Raw genomic sequence first — 12,046 nt, 5'->3', positions numbered from 1 at the left:
ACAAACAAGAAAAATCCAAGGGTCAAAATAACTGAATAGAGACATGGTGATCTGTTCACTGAGTTTCACCATTATCAACTCATCTTCCTGATGCTGCAGCTCATGAGAACACAGAAGTTGACAGCATGGCAGGAGTGGGTAACCACTCCACTTACCCACCATAATCTACCCTGAGTATCTGCTCATTTAACTTTTTAGCTTCTGGCTTCTAGAAATAAAGAAGACTCTATGGAAGAGAGCACAGGTTTTAATAAACAGATGTCTGACTAATGAGAGGCTGTCTCATGCCTAATAGAAATCACAAATGCCTTCAAGGAAAAGACTAAAAAATTCTAAACTTCTGTGTGGCAAAAAATAAATTTAAAATCACTATTCAATTTTTTAAACCAAATAACAAAAGGAAAAGAAATAACTTCCAACATTTGTAGATAAAGAGGCTTTAATATTCAAAGAGTTCTTGTCAATAAATAAAAAAGTAACCAAACAGAAGATGAATGAGAACATAATCATGACTTTTAAAAATAAAAAAGCAAAGCAACAAAAACAATTTTTCAATATGAACCTACAAATAAGTAGTTAAGAGGGCAGGAGAGGAGCCCTAACAATCACTGTTCATAGACCTATTTCATCCTGTCATATGTAAAGAATATGACGAGGGCTGGCAGAGTGGCTCAAGTAGTAGAGCGCCTGCCTGGCAAAAGTGTGGCCTTGAATTCAAATACCAGTACAGTCAAAAAAATAAAAATAAAAATTGACCATTCTGAAGGACAAAGCATTTTCCATATCTAAAATGTATATACCAGGGGCTAGGAGTATATGTGTAAGGCCCTGGGTTCCATCTCTAGCACTGCAAAAAAGAAAAAAAAAAGTACATGCTAGTTTGTTTCTAGGGAGTTACGCTCAAAAATACATAATCCTACAGCATAAAGATATGTGTAGATTTTCTGTTGGCATCAGTTATAATACCAAAAAATGTAAATACCTAATAACCTATCATTAGGAGATGGGAACAAGAAATTACGGTACACCCATGGAAACGTAGAGCTATTTAATCACTGAACAGAATTGAGTCACTCTGCTTATAGAGAGATGTTAACAATATACTGGTAACAACTCACTACTGCATACGGACCATTCCTGTGTGCATCATAAACCAATATGTGAACAAAGGAAACACCCTGGAGTCAGGCATGAGGGTAAGGCAAGACCAAGAGCAAGTTTGAGGCCAGCCTGAGTTATAGAGCCAGTCTCTGTCCCCAATCCCAAATACCCTGAATAACAATAGTAATTAAATACAGGTTTAGAATAAAGGAAAGGGGATGACATTCATTTTCTTCATTAAATACTCTCCTATTTGGTGTTCTGCTTCTTGTTTTTTGGAGTTGTGTTGTTACTGCTTTTTGAGACAGGGTCTCACTGTATAGCCCAGACTGACCTTGAACTCACAATACTCCTGCCTCAGCCTCCTGAATGCTGGGGTCACAGGTTTGTACCAACCACAGCTAGCTGGTATTTTGTTTTTAATGGTAAAAATGTTTTACTTTTAAAATTAGAAAATAAAGATTTTAATATACAGTTGGGACAGAAGAAAAAAAACTAAGTGACACTAAAAAGATCTATTGTTAAAATACAAAGCCAAATTCCTGCCAAAATGTAACTGTTGACTAGATTTCATAGCCGCTTGGGCTAGATGACTTAAAGGCATTCAAGAATCTCAAAACATGAGCATATCGCATTAAAATACAAGTTCAACAACACTAACAATCTTAAAGCTGTACTTAAAAATACAGCCATAAAATTCATAAAAATGTGAAGTCACAAATGAATAACTGACCATGTAAATTGTTTGCCAGTGCTATTTGTTATGTTTCTAAAATTGGAAAGGCTTTTAAACTCAACCCTGAAATTTGCTTCTTCCTTATGAGGACAAGAATATTCAAGTTTCAAGATAGGGGTTTTCGCAAGACTTGAAATGCAAAGGAAAACATACCTTCTAAGAGCATTTCTGGAATGTCTGCTTGATATCTAGGACCCACTCTGATTTCACCTTTGTCAGCTAGCAGTGTTTTCACTGAGGGGTCATAGACCAATGAGTAGAAAAATGCATCCTGAAAAAAATCACAGAAAATACCTGAGTAAACAATTCCTTCTACTTTTTATAAATCAATAAAATCAATGTCAAATAATGAAACATAAGACTTCAGACTGTGTAACATTTCATTTTGGTGAATAAAGTAAAAAATCTTTACAGGGTGCATGGTGTTACTGTCATCATGTACAACAGTGTAAAATTAAATAAAGCCAAGAGAAACAGCTTTAAATGGATTAGGAAGGTTTATTTTAGTCTAAAAAAAACTACTAATTACTCTAAAACTGAATTTTGAAAGTCTAGCAAAATTAAATCGTAACTCCAAGATGAGATGCCTAAAGTCATGTATCTACTAACTTATAAAGTCTGTATCAAATGTGGTGTCTTCAAGGATACCAGGCATTCTTATTTTAAAGCATCCATCCACATTTTATTCAGTATTAAAAGGCACACACAGCTCATACTGACTAAACTATACACATGTTGAAGTAAGATGCGGTTTATTATTATTATGTAGAAATCTAGGAATTCATTAGCTAGAATTCTGCAGTTCTTTAAATTTTTAAGCATTCAGATGTGCACAGAGATAGGCATTTAAATAGAACTAAACACAATGCATACATCAAACATTCCAATGGTCCCTTAAAAATCTCAAATGCAAGATTGGCACAGAAGCTCATAACTAATCCTAGCTACTAGAGAGGCAAGATCAGGAGAATCATGGTTCAACGCAGGCCCAGGCAAAAAGTTCATGAAACCCCATCTCAACCAATAAAAGTTAGGCATAGTCACGCACACCTGTCATCTCAACTACACGGGAGGTATAAATAGGAGAATCATGGTCCCAGAAAGCCCAGGCATAAATGCAAGACCCTATTAAAAAAAAATAACTAAAGCAAGCTAGGTGCTAGTGGCTTACGCCTGTAATACTACTACTTGGGAGGCTGGAAATCAGGAAGATTACCGTTCAAGGGCAACCTAGGCCCCATCTATCTGACCCCATCTCCAAAATAACCAGAGCAAAGTGGACTGGGAGGTGTGGCTCAAGTGGTAGAGCACCTGCTTTGCAAGTCCAAAGCCCTGAGTGCAAACTCCAGTTCAACAGAAAAATGAAAGAAAGAAAGAAAGGCAGGGCGGGGGAGAGCGGCGGGGAGGGAAACAGAGAGGGCTGGAGGTATAGCTCAAGTGGTAGAGCACCAGTCTTAGGAAGCACAAGGTCCTGAGTTCAAACCTAGTACCACCAAAAGCAAAAAATTTCAATGGTCTATAGTTACTGAGCGTAATGAATAAAATGACCTGAGTGCCAGTCCTTGACGATTTCTGCAGAGCCAGTGGTATATGAAGAGTGAGTGAAGTCCTATCTTCTGCTTCCCATTAGAATCCGGGGTTCATCTAGTGCACAATCTCTGCATTCTATCCTGGCAGGGCCTTATCTCAACCATCAATATGTCAACAAGACCAATCAAGCAAGCTGCAAATAAGAGAGCTATACCTCAGACTGTAAAGCTCTCTCTTTTTAGGGCTCTTACATAATGTGTTAAGGAAAGGAGAGGGAGGAATGAGAAATTCTTTGCTTATTTTATAACTACTATCACTATCAGAAGAAAACTGATCCCAATATGTGACATTTGAGAATATTCTACATTGTTACCTGAGAAGAAACAATCAGCAGGAATACATAAACCATCCTCAACAGAGTTAGAGGAGATGGTTACAACATACTCAGTTGTTTTGCTTTGGAGACATGAGCAATAAGGAGTACTACTCAGTAACTAAAGATACTGCCATTGGCTCACACATAAGAGAGATTTCTTAAATATAAATGTACTGCCACATGTCAGTTCCTAGCTCAAAGGTTTATAAAGGATGAAGAGGTAGAAACTCAATTGGGTAAGGGTGAAATTCCAAAGATCTTTGCTAATTTCCATCAACTATAATCTTTAGCATACAGGAAAATTTAGAAAGAAAATACTACTGACTTTTAAAAATTTCTCTCAGTCAAATCTATCAGTAAAACACACTGAACCATACTGAGTGGCCATTTTATTTCTGCTTCTCTAAACTAATGCTAATTTTTCAGCATTATCATTACCCATCATTTGGTTGTACAGACTGATGACAAAAAACTATCTTCTTTTCTAAATTTAACAAACATAAGTTGTAAAGACTATTAATCTTTTTATCTGTCTTGAATGTTTCTTTTTCTTTTTGTTTTTAATGGGTTTTCTAATGAAAAAGCTCTGCAAGTTTGTATCAAAGTTTTTGTTAAGTTTTCTTCATTTGAGATAAGAGAACAACAGGTTTAAGTATAGTGAGAAATACTTTTTTAAAAACAAATACGTCTCTTTAATTCTTAAAAAAAGTAAGCATACATTTATGCAACAAAGAACTTTGGGGGAGCTATGCCTGGTAACACACACCTGGAACCCCAGCACTCAGAAGGCTAAGGCAGAAGGATCCCAAGTTCAAGACCAGTATGGACTACAAAACAAGACCCTATCTCAAAAAAAAAAAAAAAAAAAAAAGAATTTGGAGGAAAAAAACATAAAACAATAAATATCAGTGACAGTAAAATATCTTTCCCATAGTACACATTTTTTTAAAGGTTGTCTAAAGTTATCCATAAACTAGCATATTCTGTTTGTAAGAATTTTCTAAGCTGGGCACCGATGGCTCACACCTGAAATCCTACCTATTCAAAAGGTAGAGGTCAGGGGGATTAGGGCTTGAAGCCAGCCTAGGCAAATAGTTCATGAGACCCTATCTTGAAAAAACACATCACAAAAAGGGACTGGTGGAGTGAGTTAAGTGGTAAGAAGTGCCTGCCTAGCAAGCATAAGGCCCTGAGTTCAAATCCCAGTGCTGCCCAAAAAACAGAATTTTCTAGATCTGGGCACTGGTAGCTCCTACCTGTAATCCTAGCTATTTGGGAGGCTGAAATTGGGAGACTAGTGGTTCAAGGTCAGCAGGACAAAATGTTTCCAGACCCCTATCTCAACCAACAACTGGGTGTGGTAGCACATGCCTGTCATTGTAGTTATGGCGGGAAGTGTAAAATATGAGGGTCAAGGTCCAAGCTGGCCTAGGCAAAACACAAGATCCTATCCCCAAAATAACCAAAGTCAAAAGGTGGGGCATAGCTCTAGTTGTAGAGCACTTACTAAGCAAGCACAATGCCCTGAGTTCAAATCCCAGTTCTACAAGAAACAAAAGAAAACAACAAGGAAGGGGAAAAGTATGGCAAAGAATTTGTTTTACAAAGCCAAAAAATTGAACTAAATCACATGCTATACTTTAAAAAACCTTATGCTAATTGATGACCAAAAAACATAGTTTTTTGCTTTTTTTTCTTTTGGTGGTACTGGGGTTTGAACTCAGGGCTGCCTGCTTGCTAGGCAGGAGCTCCACCACTTGAGCCAGGATTGCAGCCCCCAAGTTTCTGCTAACTCTTACCTCAACCAGGAAAATGCACTCTACTCATTACACTTTTACATAGCACTGCTGTAAAAGTGCAATAATACTCTAGTACAAAAAGGAAAAAAGTCAGCTGGTGCCAATGGCTCACGCTAGTAATCCTAGCTACTGAGGAGAATGAGATAGAGAGGATATTGGTTGAAGCCAGTGTGGGCAAATAGTTCCTGAGATCCCCATCTCTAAAAGTAACCAGAGCACAGTGAACTAGAAGAACATCTTAAACAGTGGAGTGCCTGCTTTCCAAGAAAGAGTAAAGCCCTGAGTTCAAAGCCCAGTCCCACCCAAAAAAAAAAAGAGGAAGAAAGAAAGTCAAAGGTGTGGGCTTCATATTAAATAATAAACAACTGTGAATTACCTCTTTATCAAGATATGACAATACTGATTCTGTCTCATTCAGTAGGGCAACACTGCATTTTCCCCTGTTGGAAAAGAGAAAAATATGAATGAATGTAAGTTATCACTTACCTTCACTGTTATGACAGTAATATTCAGAATGTGCAAATAGGATTAAAAACTAGATGGCAGTTAGAAATATATTTAAGTATTTTCAGACCTGCTTTACAGTTCTAGTGTTGGGTAACCTACAAAATAAGGTTGTCTGTAAGCATTTACAGACAGAGGTCAGTTTGTGTGAGGAATTGTACTAGGCAGCAAATTCTTACAACATACAACTTCTTATAGGTATTTCCTAATTATTCATTTGGGGAAAAAAAAGAAAGTACAATGAGGTCTTCAGACTAAGAGTCAGATTCTGAATCTATAATAGATATTAATGAGATAATTATATACAGGAGCTCTTCAGACAAAGCCTTCACCATACAAATTAGCACCTAAAATAATTTCTTCTTTTTGTTTTGTTTTTTGAGACAAGGTCTCACTATATAGCTCAAGCTGGCCAGCAACTGGTTTTGTAGCCCAGACTGGCTACAAAATCTTCCTGCCTTAGTCTCTGAAGTGCTAGAATTACAATCATGCACCACCTCACCTGGCACTCAGATTTCAAAAGCGGTCACTGCATATGAGAACCCAAAAATAATATACATTGATATCAGGATGTAACTAATTTAACTTTATTGAAACTGCTCTAGAGTTAAAATTTAAACACAAGGAACTTCTATAGAACAAGAAACACAACAAAGATCAACAAATTCATGACCTTGAGCTCTGACAGGTATGACTGGGTATGACTTTCTAAATGAAAATATATTTTTAAAAGAGAATAACTAAGATTATTCAGATAGAAGGGCTTATAATACAAGCACTTTTAAAATTATTCTCACAAACTAGAAGATTTCACTGTAGCTCCAAATTTGGCAAGAGAATTCTAAGTGCGCAGGACTCACAAAATATTTTTAAAATGTCATAATGTCATTTGATTTTTCTCAACAAAAGTCACAACAACCTCAAAAATGAACATGCAAAAACAAACACATCACATATACGTTAGGTAGGAAACAAGAAGTACTTGCTCTTGGATTACCACAGTGAACTACAATTCAAGGAAAAATATTATTGAAAACAAAATAAAATACCAAAAGTAAGATGCTAACACATTAAACAAAAGCTACAATTTTCTAAACAGTGTACAACTCTTTTTTTCTTTTCTAGTACTGAGGTTTGAACTAGGGCCTCACACTTGCTAGGCAGGTGCTCAACCACTTGAGCCACTCCAACAGCCCCACAACTTTATACTCAGTAAATTTAAAAAAAAAATTTTTCCTCTTATGAAAACATCTGTTCTTGGTAATCTTCTTAAGATAATGTCACTTAGACTTCTCATATAGTATTTCCACATTATTCTGTCAAATCTCTAATTTGGTTACGGAAGAGTTATACGGGTTTTTTGTTTCTCTTGTGTATTTTATTCATGCGTATTTGTGAAGCAGAAAAATTAACATTACTTCAGCACATGCATTGTCACTCAAAGTCAACAAATGTCTGGCATGCGCTTACAAACAGAGTAGCAACCAGGGAAATTATTCTGGTATCTATCCATGGCCGCCACAAGAGAACTCCTGCGTGCTCACACTTGGAACACACTCAAGTCATGCATAGGCTTTCTGAAGGCAGTTTTCATACCTTCAATGCTGAATCACTCATGAGGAATAAAACTTTTTTTTTTAATCCTTGGTTTTGTTTTGAGACAGGGTGTCATTATGTAGCTCAGGCTGGTCTCAAACTCACAATCCTCCTGCTTCTTCTACCTCCAGAGTGATGGAATTCTAGGTGTATAACCACATCAGGCTAATTTTTTTATTTTTTCAAAGTTCCCTACAGTCAGGGTGGCTTTTTTTTTCTTCTTCTTCTTCTTGTTTTTTAGGTAGTACTGGGGTTTGAACTTAGGGCCTCATGCTTGCTAGATAGGCACTCCAACACTTGAGCCATTCTGCCAGCCTAAAGTCAGATTTTTTGTTTGGTTTCATGGAAAATCAAATCCGGCTGTTGGCTGGGTGCCAGTGGCTCACACCTATAATCCTAGCTACTCAGGAAGCAGAGATCAGGATGATCAAGGTTTGAAGCCATCCTGGGGAAATAGTTCATGAGACCCTATATTGGAAAAAACCAACATAAAACAGGGCTGGCGGAGTGGCTCAAGTGGTGGAGTGTCCACCTAGGCTAGCAAGTGTGAGGCCCTGAGTTCAAACCCCAGGACCATAGAAAAACAACAAACAAAAAACACCTGCTATGGTTAGCTTTTCATGCGAGCAGGTGCTGGTGGCTCATGCTGGTAATTCTAGCTACTTGGGAGGATTGTGGTTCAAGGCCAGCCAGGATAAGTAGTTCATGAGACACCATCTCCAAAGTAACCAGAGCAAAATGGACTGGAAGTGTTGCTCAAACAATACAGCACCTGCTTTGCAAGCATGAGGCCCTGACTTCATACCCCAGTTCCACCAAAAAACAAAACAAACAAAACAAAAAAATCCTGCTGAATGTTGTTTTAATAAAAGATACCACTATTTTCAACAGCCATGTGAATTTTAGTGGTAAACACTGACAATTCATACAAGCGACATAAGATACTTAGAAGACTCTTTGCAGTCTGAAATGATAAAAGAAATTAAACTAAATTATCAAATCCTAATTTTCACAATTACATTAGGAGATAAGGTATCACTGGCTCTACCATTTCAGAGCACAAAATTACAAAGTTAATAAAAGGATACCTAACCCATCTAAAATATAAGCTGTTTTGGGACTCAAACTCAGAAGCAACATCTCTACCTAAAAACTGAAAATTTTTTTGCTGTACCAGACTTACTGAATCCCAGTATAATGGGGACAGATACAGGAATCCATATAATTCACATGCATCACCAGGTGATCCTTAGAGATGAACTTGAAAAAATGATATACATGTAGGCTGGACTTTAAATTGTCCTTTGTTCGACAAAAGCCATCATTTCTTCATTAAAGAAAAGTATTTTTCTCATTGACTTTATCGATTCTTTTTTTAAGACAGGATTATCTTGATATGAAGTCCAGGCTGTCCTCAAACTCCTGGGCTCAATCAAGCAATCCTCTTGCCTCAGTCTCCCAAGGAACTGGGACTACAGGCAGGTACCACTGTGCCCTGCTCTCTCCATGGATTAGAATTACAGCTGCCAGAAAATTCTTGATTCTGAATTTTTTCATGCAAAGAATAGTCTCAAAATACTACAAGCTGAGAATGGAGATTCAGTGAATACAATTTTATCTAACATTTAATCCCCTGAATACCATGAACAACCAAACAAAAAAAGATGAAGTTCAAAGACCCAAAATGCTTTCAGATTAGACTTCTCAACAGAAACACTGTTGGCACAAATGTTTAAAAGGGAAGAGCAAGCAAAGCACGGTGGCTCCAATATGTAATCCTGACCTTCATTTGACAGAGATAGGAGGTTTGAAAGTTTGAGGTCAGCCTGGGCTACATAGCAAGATTCTATCTTTAAAAAAAAAAAAAATAAGGAGTGATATCCAAACCAGAATTATATGCCTAAAGAAGTCATTAGCCAAGTAGAAGCAGTAAAAAGTTTTACATTTTACAAGATCAATCAAAAGGAAAAGGCAAAATAATTATGAATGAAAACAAAAGGTTGTAAGAGAAAGAATATGTAAAGAATATTTATATGTTCATAAAACACAAAGATTGATTAAGCTAAATAGGGACGAAAAAGGAAGTGAAATTTCTAAAATTGAAAAACTTAATTGTAGCAATAAGGATAGTAGACACAGACCAGATGTGGTTGACGCACCTCTATAATCCCAGCCCTGTGGGAGAAGTAGAGAGGAAGACTGTGGTCTGAGGTCAGCCCTAGGGAAAAAAACATGAGACTCTATCTGAAAAATAACTAAAGTAAGAAAGGGCTGAGGCCTTGGCTCGAATGATGGAGCACCTGCCTAGCAAGCGAGAGACCCTGAGTTTAAATGCCAGTACAGCACCCCCAACTCCCCCAAAAAATGGTAGATGCAGAAGTCACTTGTCAGAGGAGTTGAAAATGATTACAGAGTAGGAGCCAGAGATATGACCATCCTGGATGTTATTAGGCAGCTATATACCCAGACATGATTTTTTTAGCAATAAAATTTAAATCCATAATGAAAAGAGGAATACTTAAAAGGGCAAAGACTATTTACGATGACTCTATATCAGGGTTTCTCAGCCTTGGCACTACTAGCCAACTTTGTGGTCAATGCTGTCCTGGGCATTGCACCATGGGTGGCAGCTGTGGTAGCAGCATCCCTGGCCTTTACTCACCGGATGACAGCAGTACCCCTCACCCAGCTAAGACAACCAAAACACTGTTCAATATCCCCTGAGAGACAGTCATCCTCAGCTGGGAACCACTGTTCTACATTATGAGGTTGAAAAGCCATGGTTTCCTTAATTATATCTTGGGGATAAATAGTTAAACTTACTTATATACTAAAAGGTATGATTTTATGGATCTTTAGATTTTAAACAGGAGGTCAAAGAGGAGAAAAAACATCTGGAGACCTTTAGATATTGCTATTCAAAGATTTCTTTTCTGTTATTGACATCAGTTTAACAGATGCTAACAAATACAAATTAAAAGGAAGCAATTTGAATATCTGTTTGAGTAGGCAGAAGGATGAAAAGCCAAGAAGAGAAGTCTGAGCCTGGGCTTAATGGATTTTTATAAAGAAAAAGGAATAGCAAGCAGTGTTTGGGAAAGTTCATTCTATCCATAGCATGTGGACAGTACTGACTTGACAACAAATATGAAAGAAACTGTCAAAAAGGATCAAAGAGGCTGCGCACTGGTGGCTCACACCTGTAATCCTAGCTACTCAGGGGACAGAGATCAGGAGGATCACAGTTCAAAGTCAGCCTGAGCAAGTAGTTTGCAAGACCCTATCTCAAAAATACCTAACACAAAAAGTGCTGGTGGAATGGCTCAAGGTATAGGTGTATACCCTGAGTTCAAGTCCCTGTACAGCAAAAAAAAAAAAAAAAAAAAAAAAAAAAAAGGAGGAACAAAGAGGAACTGGGGGGAATGCCTTTCTCTTGATCCCATCTTTCTCGTTTATAAGAGAAAGCAGAATGTTCTACTAAGGGCAGTAGAATGGGGAAGATCCTCCTATTTCAGGTCAGGATGACAGCAGGAAAATCTCAGATAGTCCTACAACATGTGAACACCAGGACTGGGGATACTACATAAGATATTCTTTGTATCTAACCCAGGGCCCCTGTACTGTAATGTGGATGGAGAAATGCTTCAATTCACATAGAGGAAAAATTTAGAATAACCCCAACGTTAAAAAAAAAAGCATGACAGGGATGGGGAATGTATGTAGCTCAGTGACAGAGTACTTGATCACCAACACTGGGAGAGATGGGGAGAGGGAGAGGTAAAGAGAGGTAGCGTAAAGAGAGAGAGAGAGAGAGAGAGAGAGAGAGAGAGAGAGAGAGAGAGAATGAAGCAGAATTTTCTGTACTTATTTATTTTTCCTACGGTCCTCCTTTACTAACAATCCTAAGAGGCTACTAAGCACATTAAGTAACTTCCTTAGGTTAAATTCATTTCTTAAGTAGCAACTTATAGTACCCTTTTGGCTAATTCAAATTTTGTTTACAGATTACCAAGGAAATTGCAAAACTCTAATTTCTTCAAAAAAAAATATTGGCATAATAAAATATACAGGAAGAAAACTGCCTTCATTAAAGGTTTTTTTTTTTTTTTTTGTCTTTTAAGATTCCAAATAAGTAGGCTGGTAGAGTGGCTCAAGTGGTAGACCCCTGTACTGCCCCTCCCCCAAAAAATTCCAAATAAGCTTCCTTAACATTAATTGCCAAACTGAAGACAGACAGAGGACAGATATACAAAGGACATTAGCAACTGTTTCATTTGGTATAATTTTGTAGGTACTCACAATCATGTATGTCTAATGACCTATACAAAAATTTACTCCTTGCAGTATTGTTTTTTAACAGCAAGCCAAATATCCTCAGTTATGATTAAATAAGTTAACAGTATA

The 12,046-nt window shown here is 37.3% G+C and overlaps 1 protein-coding gene across 6 annotated transcripts in view; it reads right to left on the bottom strand.

Annotated features, from left to right (window-relative positions):
• The window catches only part of Mta3 (metastasis associated 1 family member 3), a 146,722-nt gene that overhangs the window by 84,462 nt on the left and 50,214 nt on the right, over positions 1–12,046 (bottom strand). For all 6 annotated transcript variants that reach the window (XM_074049574.1, XM_020155884.2, XM_020155885.2 and 3 more), the window contains 2 exons: positions 5,919–5,982; positions 1,991–2,108 (listed from right to left, as the gene is read on the bottom strand). In XM_074049574.1, coding sequence (XP_073905675.1) covers positions 1,991–2,108; positions 5,919–5,982 — 182 coding nt within the window. The remainder of the gene's footprint in view (positions 1–1,990; positions 2,109–5,918; positions 5,983–12,046) is intronic.

The sequence above is a fragment of the Castor canadensis genome, chromosome 12, assembly GCF_047511655.1.
Source record: "Castor canadensis chromosome 12, mCasCan1.hap1v2, whole genome shotgun sequence".
Taxonomy (NCBI): domain Eukaryota; kingdom Metazoa; phylum Chordata; class Mammalia; order Rodentia; family Castoridae; genus Castor; species Castor canadensis.
Note: the sequence above shows the minus strand (reverse complement) of the source record. Positions and strands in the feature narration are given on the sequence as shown.